The 21331-nt window shown below is 43.5% G+C and overlaps 1 protein-coding gene across 2 annotated transcripts in view; it reads right to left on the bottom strand.

Moving 5' to 3' along the window:
• The window catches only part of DNAH9 (dynein axonemal heavy chain 9), a 1527051-nt gene that overhangs the window by 1091311 nt on the left and 414409 nt on the right, over positions 1 to 21331 (bottom strand). For both annotated transcript variants that reach the window (XM_069654516.1, XM_069654515.1), the window contains exon 29: positions 1070 to 1227. In XM_069654516.1, coding sequence (XP_069510617.1) covers positions 1070 to 1227 — 158 coding nt within the window. The remainder of the gene's footprint in view (positions 1 to 1069; positions 1228 to 21331) is intronic.

Below are 21331 nucleotides of genomic sequence, written 5' to 3'. Positions count from 1 at the left end.
AAGGATTGATCGGATACAAATTTGTCATCAACTTTGTTGAAATAATAATGTCCTCTGTGTAAGTATTGTCCAGGAGGTTTCCATCATGGCGGAGCAATGCTTCAAATCCATCCTAAATACAAAATAACTATCATCCGCTAGAAGGATATTGCAAGTCACGGAGGAGTTCTGTGGCCAAACAGACTCCAAGAACAAGGGCAAAGGCCGAGCTCCTTCACAAGCTCACAGAACTCCGAGGGGACTTGCAATGTCCTTTGCATGCACTGTAGGGGGTATTTTATTACTTAGAACACAAGGCCACACACTGCCATCACTTTAATACCTGACATCTTTCTTAATCTAATGGAAGCGATATTCCATTTGCTGACCCCTATAATTATTATACAATCTGCTTGGATAAAAAAAGAAAAAGTGAATATGTAGCTCCTAGTGTGTTGCTGAAAAATAGTTTAAACAGTTTAATAAAAATGCATCGAAAAAACGTTTGCATTTTGTGCTTTAAAATAAGCAATTGGATGCAGATTCTTGCGCACATATGTTAATCTACAGCAGTGCACACACATTAAACTATTGACTATAAAGAGATGCTTGTCAATTCATGTCTGCAAAGTGTCACAGAAAACTATTTTACAAGCATGGTATTGGAAAAGCTTTTCATGGCTGTAATTAAGTGCAGCAGTGACCCCTGGAATTATGCTCTCTGCTGGCACAAGCTGCAGGCGCCGTGAAATCAAAATGGAAGCGAATAACTGATTACAGATCAATTGCGGTGTCATTTTCCTATTCCAGGTTAGTCGTGATGTCAGAACTAGCCTGTAATCATAATATTTTATATCCAGGCTTTTGTACGGATATTGCATGTAGTGTAATAAAATAAAAAGTCTTATTGTTATCTGATGTCTCGTTGAGTGGTTTATGTGAAGTGAAGGGACAGTTTAAAACCAATGTGTCTCCCAAGCCCAGGTCCACTTCACGGGTTGAACACAATAACAATCGGACATTGAAAGGGCTGGCGCCTGTGGGTTTCCTTGCATCTATGGGCTCCTTCAGAATACTGTGGCAGACTCACCTGAAGAGGGCCTTGAGGTTCTCGGGCAGCTCAGTGCGGCCAGCGTACCCAGGGTTCATGGTGATGAAGATGCCAACGGAGGGCACCAGGTTGATATCCTCTCCCAGGAAGTTGAAGCGCTTCTTCTTGTCTCGGATGGCATCCTGTATGCTTTTTACCTACAAACAGGAGACATTTGCATTTCAGTTGCGCCTGAGGCGGATTAAGTGAATAGCTAGGGTTTGCTGGGACCACACTTTAACACGAGTAGACAGTCCAAGGTCACTCTCCAAATTAAATACACAGCAATATAATAGATCATTAGTGATTTTTTGAGTGAACATTATTCTTAATGCAGTTTGTTCTTTCCAGCAAAACATATAGAATGCCAGGATGAGTAACTACTCTTCTGCATTGTGCGAACACATTGGATCAATAAAATAAGATTGACTTGCTGACACATTTCCGCCTTTCAAGCCTTGTTAAAGTAATACCGTTTTAAAGAACCTGAGAGCAGGCTTGGTGATGTACGAAAGGCAGGACTGCTATAATGAAGTGTTAGAGCGCGCTAGAGAGGACTCTATTTTGTGGTGGGTGGCTGATGCCCAAGGTAGTGGCCCAAGCTGAAGGGGGGGACCTCTACCGAGGGCAAAGGTCACCTAGCATACAACAGCACCCAATGGTGAGGGCTTGAACATTACCAGGGTTCAAAATTGAGATTCGATGACGAGGAGCCAAAACCAGCTCCTGGGTGTCCGGCACAGGAGCTACCAGAGATGCTCCTTAAACTGTTTGGCAACTGTGTATGAACCATTGTGTTTAAATGTGCATCAGATGTGTTCCAATTCTAATTCTGAAATACTCAAAGTTAATGTCACATTTACATATATGGAATTCGCCATTTGGAATTAGGGGCTAAAAGTAGCTCCTGGTAACTGTTTGTTTCAAGCTAACCAAGCTCTACTATGCTAAAACAAGGAGCTAAATAGCTCCCAGCTCCCCTCAATTCTGAACGCTGTATTACAGCCTGTGGAGGGTGGTACGGGTGGGGGGCAAGGCTCACAGAGGTGCTTCCTGTGACATAACTTGTCCTCGACTCCCTGCCCAGTGCTCAGAGTACATCATAGAAAGGGAAGCTTGGGGCCTACACTTTTACAGGCCGTTAGAACCTGCATGTTATGCTGCTGATTGGTTAAAGAACCTGGAAGCAGTGAAAAGAACAAAAGATCAGCATTGAATGTGGTTTAGAGTCCGAATGCTACACTTTCTGGTTATTTGAAGAGAAAAAAACATGCTCAGATGTTTCTTACAATACCTAGAGAATGTCATTCTCTTGCAAGAAGGGTTGCTTTAAACTCGGGAAGCTTCAGAACTGTTACTGACAGAAAAGATTAGCAGTTTGCTTTTTTACATTGTGGTTTGTGATACATTAAAGGCACAGTCCACTGATTAAAAATGAGATGGTCTACGTTTGGAGACTGGCTATTACAGTGTATAGTGAATAATCTAGCTGGGATAAATTCAATTAATAAGTACACTGAATATGTCACTGCCCTGCTATTTCTAAATCAACATTTGCACCAAAACGTGCAAATGTTTTGTACCAACATCTAATCCCAAAGTGCTTGGTGATGGAGACATTATTAGCTATCATAAGTATGGCGGTGTGGAAATAAGTGTGCCGGTAGCAATGTACCAGCACCCTTTCTGGATCGTAATACAACAATGCCGTTAGGGGCCACAGATCCCCCAGCAGGCCTGACAAGTCGATTTTTCAGGCCCCTACCGCCATGGTCATCACTGAAGCAACGGTGCCAGTACTTCAGTGTGCCCATTCCCGTGGCACGGGAATGGAGAATTAAGGTTTATGCCATAAAGTTGGGGACACCTCACCTCCCCCTCCAAAGGTACCCCAATCAAGACATTATGGCATGCTTGGGCAAGATTTTCTCCATACAGATACCGATCTCTCTTTTATGGAACAGCAAGCATGCCTCCAAAACAAAATTCATATATATCCCCTCACAGGTACTACTCACTCACCTGCATACCTTTCAACAAACTCTACTTGATTACACGCACCCATACCATGCACCTTCTTATCCTATAGAATTCAGCTGAGACCCATGCAAATATTCTGACCAGCCGTTCACATAAAGCTGCTGGCTATCCCATTATGCCACTTCCTGACAGTTTGTCACAACACCCATTCTTTAACTGAATAACTACAGATAGCATGCACACACGCATTTTAGAATTCCTTCCTTCACCTCTTGCATCTCAGACTATAGTCCTCCAAAGGGCGTTCAACTCCACAGCACTTCGAGGCCATACCAATGGCAGTAAGTGCTATACAAGTGACATATAACATAACATGTCTGTAAATAAATCTCTCTGGCTTAGTTTGTATATAAATTGCTGTCTGTAACTAAATCACTCTCAGTATATAAACCATTCAATCAGTAAATAAATCACCCTTACGTTATAAAAAAAATCACGTAGGAGAAAGAGGGGGACAAATAGCACCAAAGTGGGTCCCTGGCTGCTTTGCATAAAATCAAAGAGACTTTATGGGGCATAAAAATAACAGATTTGGCAAATATGCCTAGTATAGTGATTCAAATGTGAAACTGGCTGAGCACATAATGGCCACTGGGCTTGGTGCGGATTTAATTTGTCACAAAACTCACCATAACAGTAAAATAGCTGCAACCCACGAGCCATATACTCAAAGCATCAGTCAGAAGAAATGGGGCTTTAGCTGCTCTGCTTGAGAGGAGGTTGACTTAGAATTTCCCTAAAAGCATTCTTTCACACTCTGATCAATTGCCATGAAGTGCCCTTCCAGAAGCGCTCAAAGGAGAAATCATATTGGCTGATTATTAGTGGGCAACAGAGGCACCCTCTGTACTGCCCTGGCTCAAGAGCAGTTTTTGGTGACTGCCAGGGCTCTGCCCCAGTTCACCTAAAGCCCAATCATACTACAATATCATAAAAGGCCGGATGTATGTTTGTCTGATGCAGTCATGCGCAGTAGAGACTGCCCGCTTCACATCTAGAGGGAGCTGTTGCCTTAGGAAATATATCAGGCCAGCTGAACGCAAATGAACACTCTAGAAATGTTGCTCCCCACGCACTTTCACCCTTGTACACAGGTGTTCACACTAGTACATAGTATAAGGATAACTCAGGCAAGTACCTGGCTAAGTACCGCTTTCCCGCTTTGTGTTCTACCTGGCTCCCTAGCTGTGAACACTGGTAAAGGACTTTCAAGGTGACTTTGGGTTATTCTGTGGCTAACTACATGCAGCTGTGATTTTCTGACGAACTCTGTCCTCACAGATTACTGCACAGATTAACTGCTGACCAAACTGCTGACATCTGTTTTTTTCTGCTTCATTTCAGTGCCGTATTGTGGTTGGTGCTCATTGTTGTCCTGCCTTTGCTGGTCAGCCATTGGTGTTGTTGGTACTGCCCATATAACGTGCCCGCACGCGCGAGTTCTGACAAGTACCTAGCTAAGTACAGCTTACCCGCAAACATGCGAAGCGTGGTTTCTTTCTTTCCACTTGTTGCTGATTGTGACTTCCAGGCCCTCTCCATTTACACCATATTTGCAGAAAATAAGGTATCATTTGTTGTGTTAATCGTTGTCTTTCCTGAATGGTATTTGTGGCGTACAAGCTTACAACTAACATGCCCCGGAAACGCGTGCAACATGTTATCACTCGCCACTTTTGGCAATGTGGTAGTTCCATCTCCAACCTTTTACTCCACTATCACCATTACCTCGATCCTCCCTCCACCCAGACATTGTCTAGTGAATATTTCAACATTTCCGTTCACATCTCAACATTCTGTGGCGATGCAGTCGGCCCCTCCGCGCACGTTTCCCACCATGCCCAGTGGTTGCCCTCACTTTGCATTAAGGAATAACAAACCCCTCCCACCCCATCACCTTTTTGCACTCAGCAGGATCGTGTCAATCCACATCCTCTGTCAGATGTCACAATTCTTGATTCGGTTAAGAGTCTCGATGGCTCCTGGTCAAGGGGCTCCCCTATCTCCAATCAATTTTCCCTCTCTGCAACAGGACTCCTCTGGTATTTCTATATATGCTAGCCAGTGTGAATCTCCCATCTCTCTGATGGAGGTGGAGTGTCCTCTGGGAGTCTCTGTGCGGTCATAAACAGCTTTATCCTCTTCATTTCTACAATCTTTTGCTCTGCCAACTCCAAGACCTCAAAAACGACCTCTTCATGACAGCACTTTCCACCAGTTCGCCATGCTTCTGCCTGCATTAACCGCCATTAATACTGCTATTATTAGCATGTGCAAATTGTTCAAAACACTGGATATATAATTGTCTCATTAAACTGCACAGTTTGATGAGCTAGTAAAATGGTTGCATGCTAATTGTCCCTCCTTAATGATTAACATGAGTCATGACATTCCTGAATCTAATCCTCTGCTCCAACCAATTGTGTTCATAGATGATCAAATTGTCTCTGAAGCAGTGTTACAATCCAAACCTTCTGAAAATTCTATTGCTGATTATCATATCATTTACCGACAATCCCTGGCGTGATCGCCAAATTTTCCCCCAAGCCTCTTTTTTTGATCCAGCTACTTCAATGCCTAATGAAGGTCTGTTCCTTTTGGTACGACCGAAGCCCCTCTTGGCAATACGGCCATACCTCACCAAGAAGCTTCATCACCTGGTAGCGGGCCCAAGACAACTAAGAAGGTTATACCTTTCAAATCAACCAGAAAAAGACTGCGTTCCTTCCCAAAAAAAAACAAAGAATATGGCAAGTGCAAAACATTCAAAAAGCATGCTCAGTGCATTCTTTCAGGCTCTTGGTAATTCCTCCAATCTTAGAACAAATAACACCAATTTGAATGTCTCAACAAAGACCCAAATAACCACCACAAAGCCTGTTACGTCTATCCAAGAGGCTTTCACTCCCATCCCGCTGCCAGTCCAGTCAGCATTGCAGCCTGCCTCCCTCTTGAGTCTTAGTTAGTCCATTCTCTTGAACAGGCTGAGGGACTTAAGTATCCAGCCAGGCCCCAATAGCCAAGAAAGCTGTTTCTTTTCATCTTCCTGCCTCCGTACCTCCCATCTTAGATCGTTCCCTCTCCCAAACAGTGACTGAAGAGATGAAATCTAGAGTTGAGTACCTTGCCATGTGCTTTGCAAAAACAAGTTCCACGTCGCCTGGTATGGCCACGCAGGCTCCTGCTGACATTCCTATGGGCCCCTATTTAAATCTGGGATCGATGAGGGCCCTGGCAACAAGCAATAGTTCTAATAAAGCACCACGGGAGGAGGAGAGCTTGCTGCATTCCTGCTTAAGGGCAAACTCAGATCCATCATCTTTGAAATGGACACTACACAATTCCTCCGCTAAAATGTCCTCCAGACACCTGCCATCGCAGTGCTCCCTCTTCCATTCTTTTATTCTTAAATGTAGGGAAGGGAACTTTCCTGCGTTCGACTTAAATCAATGCAGTGTTCTGAATATTTTTGGCGATATAGAGGACTTTCAGGACATTTCCAAAAATGACATCGACCAAATAGAATTCATTTCAGACCCTACATTGTCTGTAGTCAGACTCTGGATTCCTTCTGGAGTGGTTTGGAACACAATTTGGCGCTGTAAAATGCAGCTCTTTGGTATGGGATTCCTTTAGCCCAAGATCCGGAGCACTCAACAAGCAGGGCCCAATTTGCGATGCCAAAATCTAACATCTAACAGGGCCAAAACACTAAGGAAGGAAGGTGTGCCCGTAGGTCTTCCCTCCAGCACGATTAACCACCAATCTTAGAATTAGCATCTACTCTGAATATTGCAGCTAGAGTCTTTGAATTCATGGGACGTTGATTTTTTGATTGATACCATCCAAGACTTTATCATGAAGGCTAGCTCATCTAGGGTGGCAGGCCCTGATGGGCTATCCAACATGATGTTTAAAGCCCATCCCTATGAATGGGCTCTGATCTTGGACACAATTTTTCGTGAAATATGAAGATCATGTACAATTTCCCCAACTTGGAAAACATCAATTATCATAACCATTTTTAAAAAGGTATATCGTAGTATACCTTCCAATTATCGCCCAATTGCATTATTGGATGCGCCAGGCAAGATCTTTTCTAAATTGATCCTACGTGACTTTAATGTATGGACCCTAAAATTCCATCTGCAAGATCCCCAGCAAACAGGCTTTGTGGCTGGCATGGGCACTAGTATTAATTTATATTGCTTAAATGCCATCAAAGCTCAATGCCAGTCCTTAAAACAGCAAGTCTTTTTTGCATTTGTGGATCTCCATGCCGCGTTTGCCTCGGTCAGCCGGAAAATGTTATTGTCAAAGTCACGCAGAGATCATTGTCCATCAACACTGTATGACTTAGGACATGCTCTGCACTCAGACACTTCCATCCAAATTTGCCTTTCTTTGGATGGCCTATCATCAGAAAGCATTAATATGCATGAGGGTTAAAACAAGGCTGCTTACTAGCCTCATCCATATTTAATTATTTAATCCATGATTTGAGATCTGTTTTTGCAAATGTCACTTCAGATTCCCCTAAATTCAATAATCATCCCATATAAACCTTAATGTATGCGGACGATTTAGTTCTTATTTCAAAAACACAGGTCAGTCTGCAACATCTTTTGGATACTTTCCATGGTTATATACAGCTTAACGAATTGAAAATAAATCACAAAAACTCAGATAGTGTAATATTCACTGAGGAGATCTAAGACCTTGAGCCACATATGGGTCATCAATCAGTTTCCTTTGACTATTGACTATTACACCTACCTCGGGATGATTTTTGAGGGCAAATTACATGTGAGGGGCCATGAAGACCGCCTGGAAGCCAAACTTGCCACAGCATTATCACAGGCGCGTATCCTCATGTACAAATATGGGACATTTTCCATAAAACCCATATGGCATTTTTGGAACATGAAGATAGTAGCTACTTTGTTATATGGTTTGGAAACCATGTCCAATGAAATCTCTCCCCAATTTGTCAAATGGGAGTCCAAATTTTGGAGGCATATATTCCATCTGCTTCATTGTACTCCTTCTGCCTGGATCAGATTTGAGCTGTGGCTGGTTTCGCTACAGGCACTCTACAACTGGCGAGTATGTGCTCTGTTTAAGAAGTGTCTGCTCTCCACAGAGCGTGATATTATTCTATAAACACTAACCCAGTATATGTTCTCGGTGAAACAAGTCTTTGTGAGTGTCTGGTTGTCGAAGGTCTATCATATCTTGGCCGATGCAGAGGTGTCCATTCACATGCTACTTAAAAACTCTGATAAAGCCAAGTTGAAAATTTACCAGGCAGATTGGATCAAGACAATACAACTTTGCCTACAATATAGAGATGGTGATGTGATTAGGTTTTCATTAAAATAAAGCTGCATCCTGCTTTCATACTTAGTGCGAGCGCCTTCACCAAAATATCGCACTGGTATTCTACGTTTGCGATTTAATATGTGGCTCACAAAGGATATAAAAGCAAAACGCAAGCTCATTTTACCACAGGATAATTTGTTGATTTTGCTTGAATTGTGATTCACGAGAAACTTTAATCCATCTGATAACAGAATGTGTTGCATTGCGCTCGTTGAGAGAAACACATTTTTCAAGACACTGCACGTTTTTGGGAGGTTTAGACCCGAAAGAATGTTGGTCTATATTTTTAGGTTCTTATATGGCACTACAAATTGCAACAATTAATTTTTATTATGTTTACATTTCGAGTCCTTGGATTGTTAAATTGTCATATCGTCTCAGCAACAAATGTTTTAAATTTATTAATTCTATATTCATTTTTCTCTCAATGTTTTTAATCATGTGAACTGATAATGCAAAGCTTGTTTTGGTTGAAGATGGTTTGTTTAAACAACTATACGCTTCATCATCCAATATAATTGGTTTGTAAAGCCTCAGCATTCTACTTTTGTGAACAGGGTGGTGGTATTATGTTTTCTGAACTGTTTGTTTAGATGCTTTTTCACGGTTTTATCCCTTTTCTATCTTGAAAATGTTATGTATAAATATTTGACAGGTTGATTTAATTCAGCCAATGCAAATAAAAATAAAACATTAAAAAAATAAGGATAATTGCTGCAAGATTGCGGGAGGTACATAATTCCTTTGAGAAATCAAAATATCAAAAGCAATAGCTCACAGTGGCATAGGGTATTTGAATTGTCTAGGGGGTGTAATAGGTGTATGAGAAAATGGGGCCCTAAACACAAGTGAATTGTCATTTATCATTTTAGACAGGACAGTATTCACACACAAAAATCCGGCACGCGTTTTATAACGTTTAATGGAAAGATAGACTGCAATAAGACTGCATTTGACACTCATCTAGTTATTGACTTTGTTCCTAAATGTTGGGTGAACAATGCATGAAGCTTCCCGATATTGTAATGTATTCTTTGGAGCATCAGACCACCTGCAAATCTGGAAATGTTATTCTCACGTATGCTGGTGCAGCTTGAGCGTGCCCAGCTTTTTAATACAGCGGACTACAGTCTGACGCTCCACAGCAGATAAAGAGCTCCCCCATCTAGAACTCTTGCATGCAAAAGGCACTGGTGCGTGCTTAATTGTGCCCACGGCTAAAAGGAATGGTCTCTGGAACGTAAGCAAGCAAAATATGTGCAGTTTTGCTGTGCGCCTTGGCCCTATTGGATCATGTTTTACACCGTAGGCATCAGTCAAAACCGATTGGCACACGGGTAAACTGACGGAGAGCAGCGCAAGGCCTGACAAGGCAAGTGGGTACGAACAAGTGGAACCGCTACCAGATTAAGACAACAGGAGAAGCTGTGCCAGTGCATATCTTATACCTGGTGTGCCCATTTGTAGGACTTCTTAAATGAAAGCCCATAGGAATATTTGACCACATTTGACTATAACAACGAATACTGGGCTTCAACTACCACACTGCAAGAATAGTCCATCTTAGTTTGGGGTCACATCTTGATGTTATGAAGCATCTATCTCATTGAACCTTACAAATAAACAATAGTTTCGTTTATTTGTTGAGTGCACTTAACCCTAAGGTAGCTAGGCGCTTTGTACTTGGGTACATAGTCACAGAATTATATTAAAAACAGTAGCAGATTAATAAATAATGAATTACGCAGGCACGGACTTGAAGGACAAATACTAGTGTGGGCCAGTGTTTTGGTCAGAGTGGTCCAGTTTATTTGGCCAACGGGGGCCAGCTTGAGTTACTTCATTGTGTATTAAGTAGTTTTGACCAGTCCTGCTGAACCAATATACTTTGAAATGTACAACACATTTTGCCCCAAAACCCACCCTTGAATACTACCCAAACAGTGTGTCAAAAAATGAACAACTTTCCTGGTGTACTGGCTGGTGGCTCAACTTCAACATACCGCACACTGGTTTAATACCTCAGATCCTCCTCCCCACGTCAGGCTCGAAAAGTTATCAGTGAGCGACCGCGACATCCGTTCCCTGATGATCGCGTCCATGCCAAAGATGCTAAACTCACTTGACCCAGCGACCTGTACATCACTGGCTTTATCAAAAACGTGGCATTTACTGGGTGTCACCCATCCCTTTCATGATAACTTACCACTCTAGAATTTCCTACCAGAGGTCCCACAAGTTCCTCCCTCCGTCGTTCGCCGGTGGGCAGAAGCTGGCTACGAATTGCTCCGGGGCATTTTTATAGAGTGGCTGGACCTTCCGCCATCTCTGAGGCGGAAACCTTCCATTTGGCTCCAATACTCAGCCCCCCGGAAAATCCTTAAGCACAAATACCCGACCTTCCCTGCGTTACCACCAGGTGAGCCCGCCATCACGGAACTGTCCTCACCCTCTCCTATGAGGGGCAAAATCTCCAGACTCTACACATTGGTGCAGACCAGATCACCCCCCTATTTTCCAAATTAAAAAAACACTTGGGAGATTGACCTCGGACTGGAAATGACAGACGAACGATGGGCCCATATGTGCGCACGCACCCATGGGGTCTCCTTTAATTCCCGCTTTAAAATGATCCAATTCAAATTGCTCCACAGGTACCATTACACCCGGATCAGACTCCACGCAATCTCCAATGAGCTCTCCCCGAGGTGCCCCAGGTGCGGATGTGACGACGCTGGCTATATTCATATGATCTGGTCCTGCCCTCAACTCATTCAATTCTGGCACGCAGTATGTGACACCGTTTCAACTATCCTCGACCACCCTATTACCCCTTCCCCAATTAGGTGTCTCTTTACGAATTCCAGAACTACAACGTAACTCTAGGAGACTGGCTGGCCTCTGTATGCTGCTTTCAGTATGCTCTATCCTACTCTGCTGGCTCCGCCCTACTACACCTACTCATGCACAGTGGCTCAGGGCGCTCACGTGGGCTTCAGACACCGAGGAATCCTGGGCCGTTCAACAGCCCGCCCACTCTAGGCCTAGAGATATCTGGTCAAAATTTCGCTCATTCATGTCCCCTGCTGACACGGACTCAGACCCTGCGTCCCCAGACCTCTCCCCTTGCCACTCCCCTACTATCTCCTGAATTACCTACATTTCAGCCCTGTGACTACCCTGTGCGTGTCCCCCATGTGCATTGATTGATCTTTTAATTCGCTCTACTTATCTGTACTGTCTATATTTTGCTTTGATTGTACGTGCTCTGATTGTAACTTACCTGTTCCTGTGTTACCAAGCTGAAAAAAATAAAAGTTTTAAAAAAATGAACAACTTGTCCTTTGTGCCAAACCCAAATGGTATGTCCCAGTCCGACCCTGGAAATACTTAAGTAGAAAACTGCATGCAACATTAAATGAATGTACTTTTACGCCAAGCAGTCTGGGATTCAAGATACATCCCCCTGGTTCGAAAGTGTACAGCCTAGCATGTTGAACTATCAGACTTCAGTAGCAAAGTGCATGAAAGCAAATGTATAATTAACAAATGCATGCACCGTTTATCATCCTTGTGTTACATATACATTTGTTCACTTGCATCACACTACTGAAAAGTGTTGCATAACGCAGTTTGTACTAGGCATACACACCAATGGGTCCGTCTTAACCCTGGCTCTGCGTTAGTTTTGATCTCAGGAAAAACAAGCATTGGCAAAGCCAACGGTTTTGGCTTGTTATGCATCTATTGACACATTTCTAGTAGTAAACCACTATCCGGGTCACCTTTTCGGCTACAGATGAATACTTAGGCCATCTATTCGGTATTTGGCCAAATAGTACATTTACTATTCGGTACACTCCTAGTCTGAGTGGGGTTTTTGTCGTTCCTAATTTTGCACTTTTAATGGATTTGTAACTTTTGGATTTATTTTTGGACAAAACTATTGCCAGCAATGGTTTTGTCTCTCTGAAACATGTGATTGCAATGTCAGATACCGTTCTTCAGTTGTGCACTCAGAGAACAGTAAACCTGGAAGAATGTGAATGCAGTGCACTTCTGCCGGTGTGACTTTCAAGCAGTTAGTTGTTGGCCACGGCATAGGTAATGAGTTAAGTAACTAAAGCCCTGTGCTCCTGCCCCAGATCTGTTTGACCCACTGGATGTGCCCTTTCCTTGTGACAGAAGTCCCTGGTTGCCTGCCTGTCTCCTCTTAGGGTGGAGAGGGTTGCATCTCCACTGCTGAGGGCCAGCAGCAGTGGCACTGCCTCCAGTTTCAACAGCAATGCATCCTTCTTCCATCAGTGTATCGGTGTAAATGGAGACCACAGCTTGCGTGGTGTAGGTAGACCGGGAGGGCTGTGTGAAGGAGAAACTCTTCCTTTCTGAGTCGGCTGACCTCGCCTCTTCTCTCCTCGGAGATTTCAACATTCATCTGGACTCTCCTGATGCAGCCTCTTTTCCCTTCTGCAACCTCTGTGACTCTCTATCCCTCCCCATTCTTCCTTCTGGTTCAACTCATTCAGCCGAGCACACCTTGGACGTGTTCCTCTCAGCTGATATCTCCCCCTCGGCCCCGCTCACTAATCCCCTCTCCTGGTCTGACCATTCTCTCCTGGTGCCTTCCTGCTTGCCACTCTTTTCCTTACTTAAAGAGCCCTCCTCCAGCCTCCTATCCTTTGCAGCAGGACTGACTGACTGTCAAAGGACAGTATGGTTCTGGAAGGAAAGATGCGAGATGAAGCCATGCTTGGTAATATTGTGATACTGGCTGGCTTTTTAGGAAGCTCTTATTTGTGTAAGGAGGGTACACTGGAAGCAACAGTGGTGCTAAGTGTTCAGTGGCATGCCCGTTCTGGTTCTGGCTGTACTCTCTGCGTGAACTTGGCAAGCTCTCATCCGGGGGTTTGCCATTCTGCTAGCAGGGCCGCTTTCCTTGCAGCCACCTACGTTCTTGAATCTGCCTCTCGGGAGCACCCCATCCGGTGTGTGGTAATGAGGATGGGCGGGTTGCCTGTGTGAGAGTACTGCATGGGTATGTCCTTGCAGGGTCTCCCAGTCATTCATTTGGAGAGCATGGAGCGCGTGCATATGCAAGAACTTGGAATGACACACATGCTCAGAAGGAACATAAAAGCATGATTGATATTAAATGGTTGCAAAAATGTTAACTGTATACAATATGCTCCCTGATATTCAAAATTGTTCAGACCCTCAAAGCCCTACTTCTATACTACGTGGTGTACACAAGAAATCTCACCCCAGTTGGCATTGAGGGTGCTCCACATGTGGTTCAGAAGGAAAAGGATATCAATAGAAAATTAAGAACCTTTTGCCCAGTTACAATTCTTTCTGACAATGCTGAGTGTAACCCTCACATCCAGAATGACAAAACTGTGCTACGTCAAATTACTGTGCTCTATCACAAAGCTATCCAGGAGGCTAAGTGTACTTTCTACATTAATAGAGTGATAACTGCCTTTAATCAACCCAGCGAGTTGTTTTCTCTGGTGCGCTGTCATCGCATTCTAGTCCTACGGCAGATGTACTTTCTCAGGCATTATGCGACTTGATGTAAAACCTTATTGTGCAGAAGATTGGTGACATTTGCAACAAAACAGCATCGTCCGGCTTAAGAACCAGAAAAGGAACACCAGTCACTCAGACCATTAATTCTAGGCACTCTTGGTGTTCCTTCCCATTGTTCTCGCCTGATGATATTGTAGCCACCACCATGAGACTTAAATCAGCCTGCCCTCTTGATGCCATCCCCCTAAGCATTCTTTACTATCTCACACCTACCATTCCTCCTTGGGTTACCCAGGCAGCAAACTCTTCATGCATGTCTGGCATTATTCATTATTCCCGTTGAGCTGAAGCAGGATTTAGTAATTCCCCTTCTGAAAAAGCCCTCCACTTGATGCTTCCATTCCAGCAAATTGTCTCTGATTTCTCTTCTCTCCTTCATGAAGCTTCTTGAATCTTTGATCTCACCTTTATTCTTGTACAACTCATTTCTTTGACCCCTTCCAATTGGGTTGCCGTCTTGGCCGTGGCACAGAGAGCGTCCTGGTTTCAGTAGTGGACGATATGGCCCGGCTGTGTGATCAGTGGGTGCCCTGATTGTTTAAGATCCGTCGGCAGCATTTCATATGGTTGACCACCCCTCCTATTGGACCGTCTGACCTTGGAGGACTCCCTGGCCCACTCCTGTCTTGGTTTACTTCTTTCCTGATGGATATATGACAAAACCTCTTTCTCGCTCCCTTTCATTCACTGTCTGCTTCTCTCTCTTGTGGGGTCCCTCAGGACTGCGCCTTGTCCCCCATTTTATTCAACATTTACATTCAGCCTTTAGTTGAGCTCATCTACTCCCATGGCCTACGCTGCTACTCCTATGCGGATGACACTCGGATCATTGTGCATCTTTATCTCACTCATTTTGATACTTGTTCTCAGTTTAGGGGTTGCTTGGAGGATGTGGGGTGGTGGATGAGTGATAACTGGCTTAAATTGAATGGAGACAAAGAGTTCCTGCTGGTTGGCCCTCCTATTGCCATTTCTTTGTCGACTCCTTCATTTTTGGCCACAGTATTGGGCCAGTTTCCTAAACCTGTACCTCTTGTCAAGGATTTCGGTATTAAAATCTCTTCATCCCTTTCTGTGGTGGCTCAGGTTAGCTCAATATGTCAAATTGGTCATCTCCAACTCAGGGTACTCTGCAAGGTTCTGCCTTTTCTTCAGTTACAGTTATGTGCTCCGGTGGTTACATGACTGGTTCTGAGTCGCATTGACTATCGTAGTTCTTTCATTTTGGCTCAGCCTCTTGATTTATCAATTGCAGCTCTTTCCGAACCCTGCGGCGAGAGTTGCTACTGGCTCTCCTTATGGCTCTCATATTTCCCTTCTGCTTCGCTCTTTGCATTGGTTTTCCATTTCTAAGTCTTCTAGGGCAATGGTGTAGAATATTTACAACCAAGATCTGGCCTTACATCCCACTGTGTGTGCTTCGCTCTCAGGATGCTTGCCTTATTCCAGTCCTGAATTTTAGGCGATAAAGGACTGGTGGTCGAGCATTCTCTGTGGCCATTGACAAGTTGTGGAGCTCGCTGCCACATCCCTTGACGGCCACTGAGGACTATTTAATGTTTAGGGTTCCTTAAACTTTTTTTTCTAGTAGGCTAGGATCATGCCATGCGTTGTATCTGTGGGGTTTAAGCACCAAGATGCCCTTGTGTACACGCACGCTCTATACATGCTGATAACATAACCCTCTCTCAGCTACCAGTGACACAATGACAATGCACCCAAAATGCCCTGTCTAGTCCAGGCTCATTTGAATAATTCAGCCTTGCTGGGTGAGCTTGTTCTCCACCTGTCATAAAATGTTCACTGCATCAAACAATGAATTATGGGGACTGTGCAACGTTTTGTCTTGGGGTCCATGTACATAGTATGGTGTGAGACACACAAACACACAACTTCTTTGTATTGCTTGAAACAATTCCTGTATCACAGAGCTGCACTTTAATGATTTAAAACAGGTATGTTAAAATCCTATAGCATTGTTGTGTTTGTCCTGCAATGCAATGTACTCATTTCCTGTTCATGCTACCCTAAGCCTGCTGTAAAACGCTCCACTGTTTCCGAGCTATGTTTGTGCTATATAAACAGAATCATAATTTACGGTTTATCAGGTATGGTCAGACTCCGGTCAGTCATCTCCCAGACCATCTGGATATCTTCTAGACCATTAAAGTGGCAGTATGGCACTACACAAATACCACATACCATAACATAAAAATGTGTACTTATTTAACTAAGTTGGGACATACTAATAAAAAGGTTTGTAGGTTTGAGTAACCTGCCACCAAGTTCATATCAAGCAGGTGGAAGCATTAAAAACTGTTTTCCACTCATGTCTCCCATTTACCTGTAAAAACCTCTAGTCTATGAGCACAAATTCCCCCTTTGTTGTTCCATACTGTGAGAAAGCTGAAGGTGTTTCCCTAGCTAGTCCCTGGGGATCTGTCATCCAGGTGGCCAGGACACGGCCATTGCTATTGGATCCAGTTCCTCGGGTGGACCAGTGGGGGAGGATGACCTGGATGGGGGGTGCTCGGGGAGTGGGAAACCGACAGTTGAGATGTGGTATCCCCCTTCTTTCAACACCTTTCCCCATTCTACCACGTAAGGCATTCAAAATCACTGCCCCCCCTTTTGTGACGCAAACACTTTCGCACGACACACAAGATAACAGACTAATACCAGAGCGGTTTACTTGACATGTCCCAATACATGGGCCAGGCAAAGTCAGGCAATTGATCAGAATCACACACCTAATGGCCCTTTGCCTTCCCACAGGGAAAAAAGGTGGAGCAACAGAGCACAGTACGAGCAAGGCAGACTGCACTATGAGACAGCTATCGAGACCCGGCAGTTCAAGAGGAGGAGAAAGGTGGCGAATATTGATAGGCTGACAAGGAGAGACACGACCTTGCCCTTTTTTCGACAGAGACCCACGAAACCTCCGCAGAGGGAATTGTTAGACTGAGGAAACAGCGCAAGTGTGCTGCAACAGATGTCAATGGTACACAGAGCGTGTCAACGCTGATAAACGGGAGCAAAGGAAACTCCTGCTAACGTGGTACTGACCTTCACTCCAGTGGAGAGGAAAATCAAGCGGTGCATCAGAGCCGGTGAGCCGAGGGGAGAACCGATAAGAGCCGGGCTGTGGTGAATGACTGTCGCAAAATGGCAACTTGAACTAAGTTCAAAGAAAAATACAAATGTTAAGCGGAGAACAGCTGCAGAGGAAACCGGCACCACATGGGTGCTAACTTGCGAGACTCTGTTAGATCCCCATCTGAGTGAAACTACAGATACCAGAAGGCTGCAGGAGAGCGGCCAAGTTAAGTCAAAGTGGTCATACAGGAGGTCAAGCAAAATCACTGTACAATCAAAAGCCTTTGACCTAAGAACTGTGAGAAAGCAAGCGAAGTGAATCCCGCTAACATTAAAAGCAGATGTAAAGGTGAAGTTGGCAAGAGTGAACCTGGAAGAGGGATTCTGACGAGAAGGGGGCAAAGTCTTTAAGTCCCGAGAAACAGTGTGTTGACAAAGGTGAACCTGGCCGAGGGATGTCCACTGGAACAGTTTAAAAAGACAACGAAATTTGGGAATGGTCTGAGCCCGAACGAGTGAGATCCAGCGTTGAAGCTATCACCCAAAAGTCCATTGAAGCCATAGTGAAGGGAGGCTGAAAGAAAGAGGGTCAGTGCCCTGAAGAATCCTCACCCTAAGTAAAACCAGGAAACTAACTTTCATTTTGTTGAAGGAACTTTTTGTTTTGTTATTGAAAACATCAGTTCCTCGAAGGCAAGAGACTTTCAAGTGAAACGAGACTTGGCCATCGACGGCCCTGATAGCTGCAAGTGGATCTGTCGTCTCGTGCTGGGGAATTCTCTAGAGTGTACTGTGCTCCAAGATTCCACTTTTCCCCGTGCTCAAAATTTGTGTTAATTATTTATGAACACTTCTTTCTTTTTTTGAAAACCATCCCACACCCTTTTTGTATTAGTTGTAAGGTTTTACAGTTGGTTTCTTAGTATAGGACCTTTTTATTTGACACAACACCACTAGGACTGCCTCATTTTCATTTGATGGTCGACGCTTGCTCCCATCTTAGATTTAGGTGTAGATTAGGCGTTTTTCCAACCTGCAGTTTATATAAACACGCTTGAACTGTGATCACTTGTGTCTGTCTTTACTGTTGCCACTGTTAGTTCCTTACAGTACATTGTATTAGAAATCAGGTGCCACTAGAGCCCCCTGTCAAAAGTCAGCGCCACACAGCCCTTCAAACTTGGAGGAAGCTGCACCTAGTTTCAATGTTTTATGAAAAAGAGGGGTTAGACGTAACATCAAGCATGAGTTGAAGGCCATTTTTAGTGTTGGCTCTTGTGTGGTGCTAAGGCGCCACCTTTAAGACAAAACCATTACATCAGAGTACAGCTAGGGAGAAAAGACATTTGAGCAGAGACACAAAGCTTGTAATTGTTTGGTTATTTACCCACCCACTGACTGCCCATGACCATGCTAATCCCTATGGCTATTCCTGTCCAAAACAAATCCTCCTGGGATCTCTTGGAGCTAGCTTTATCAAGCCTTCTATCAAACATTGTGCTCAAAATCCCTCGTAGTGATATTTCAAAGCAGTCTTCTGAGAGTTCATGAATTGTAACTAAACACGCTACTGGTGCAATAAGAAGGTCTTAACTAGGTCTGCCTTCAGTCACTCAATTTATAAGCACTATGAATGCGGATATAGAATGGTAGGGCCCTTTATCACAATGTTGCAATAGTCGCACCGTAAATACGGAGATATATGCTTTTTCCATGTTGATAACATCCTTTCTTTCTTTCTGTGCTTTGTGGTGAACATTAACATTGTTTGATGTTTTTATGATTTTTATGCAACAAAAAATGAGCCTTTGAATAGTGTCTGTAATTCTGAATGTAAACATTTTCAAATGTTTCAATATAATCCGCCTAATTTTGTTGCTCTTAATTGAATATTTAGACACATATACTAGATTGAATTGTGTCTTCTTTGTGGACTTCTCCAAAAGTAGTTCTGTTCTTGGTATCAGTTACACCTGTACTCGTGCTTGCATTATTTCATCAACAAAATAACCCCATCACGAAATCTCTCCATCATCTTGCCTAGTTGTTCATTACCGATCACTCACAATTCTTTCTACTCTGGTCATTTGACTCGAGGGCAGACCCCGCAAAGTGGAGGTACAGTGAAAGCTCATCCAATGCAACATCCAGAAATTAAACACCAGGTGTTTCGATGGGCCACATGAATTGTTCTCATTGAATGATGCTTATGCTGTGTTCCAAGCCAAATACCAAAAATGGCATCAATATATCTATACTATTTCTTGATATACCTTGACCATATCTGGTGTACCATGCTCTGAGACTCCCCAAGTGCATTAGAGTAATACTTGCACATTTTGGTTGTCATTATTAATGAATAGTGATTAAAGATGCCAGCTTTGCATTAAAGTAATTTTGGGAAACTGGCCTGCATTTACTCTTCAGGTAAGGTTTGTAATTAATTAAAATCCCACAGCTATTTTGCTTACATTGTGGCTCGATGGCAAGACGCCTAGAACTCTGTGCAAGTAATTGGCTGCAGAGAAGACCGCTCTGAAGAAGGCAACCTGTAATAAATTGGAGACTCCAAAACTCGTTCACATACATGTAGAGACGGCAATTAAGCATACATTGCACTATATATATGTCAAAATTTGAGGAGGAATTCCTTTGATGTAGTGGGTCATCACAGTATGAAATAAACACTTTTTAAGGGCTTAGTGACCCAGACCATCAGGAAAATAAAGTTACATTATTCACAGAGATAGCGTTTTCAATTGCCTACACTTTTTAACAACGTCAGTTATGTATGTTTGGAGCTGCTTTTAGTTAGGCGTGCACTAGCGTTTTCACATTAGTATGGTATGTTGGGAAAACGGCATGACGATGACGAAGTTTGCCCTTGAAATGAAAATGTAGTGGGCAATGCCTCTAGTAGGTGATATGGTTGTGACTCACTCAGCTCAATAGTTGGACAACCTCCCTTTTCTTTTTCTATCCACTATTAGATAGTTGGTCGACTACCACTCCCTAAGGCAAGTGTGGGTGGCGGCAGGGACGGCTCCGTCCTTGCCAGGATTACTTGCATTATTTAAAATGAGCTGTGGGAGCAGCTATCACATGTATGTATGGTCTATGCAAGTGGTTTGTAATGTGTAATCTCAGTGTTCTGCCAATATATTGTGTGAAAAAGTGCGAGAATATGATCCCTCTCCAATTTGTACATGAAAACCTTAGCATGGGTGCGATTCATTATGGCTCACATCGATGTATTTGCCATTTGTAAATAAAATTCCTTTCTCAAAGTATTGAAAATAGCAAATTTACATGACAAAAGATGAATCAAGATAAACTCCTTGCAACATTTGAAAGATTCTGGGCCTCATTATGAGGTGGGCGGAATGGGTTTAACGGTGCCAGTAATGGTGCCGGTGCCGGTAAATCATTACCGCCCTATTTCGAGGTTCCCTTGTGGGACCCGCTCAGAACGTCTGGTCAGACCAGACGTCCTTTGCGGGTCCCGCAAGGGGACCAGTGAGCCAATAACGGGCCTGTTATTAGCTCCCTCCCCAATCCCATTGAACCCTATGGGGGCTCAAATGGGAATGGCAATGGGTTTTTTGAATGAGAAATTACCGGGTCCTCCAAGGTTGGAATGACCCGGTAATTCCTCAGTCAAGGAACCCGGATCTGACTTTGGAGTCAGCCATGGCACCAATAGCACCATGGCTACCTCCACACTTCTAATGAGGCCTATTTAACAATGTTCATTCTAGAGCTTCAACACCCATATCATGGGGAATCGAGGTATAAAGACTTTTCACATCAACCATGAACATTATTGCATCCGATTTCCTTTTTATACTCTTCCATGATTTTGAAAAAAGTGCATAGTGTCCTCGATGTAAACGCTCATCGCTTGTTCAAAGGGTTTCAAAAAGAAATTAATATAGATTTCCAGTGGTTGTAATAAACACCCTGTGGCTGACACTATAGGGTCTTCTGGAGGGTGCTGGGGGCATTTGTTTACCTTAGGTAGTATGTACAACTGAGGTATCAATAGGTGGGATACCATCAAGAAATCTTTGGTGTTATCATTAATCCACCTCATTTCTTTAGTGTGTCCCAAAAAAAATTCCAGGTGTTTATGAGTATTTAACATCAGATTCTTGT

The sequence above is a fragment of the Ambystoma mexicanum genome, chromosome 3q (genome assembly GCF_040938575.1).
Source record: "Ambystoma mexicanum isolate Mex_15411 chromosome 3q, UKY_AmexF1_1, whole genome shotgun sequence".
In the NCBI taxonomy this organism is placed as follows: domain Eukaryota; kingdom Metazoa; phylum Chordata; class Amphibia; order Caudata; family Ambystomatidae; genus Ambystoma; species Ambystoma mexicanum.
Note: the sequence above shows the minus strand (reverse complement) of the source record. Positions and strands in the feature narration are given on the sequence as shown.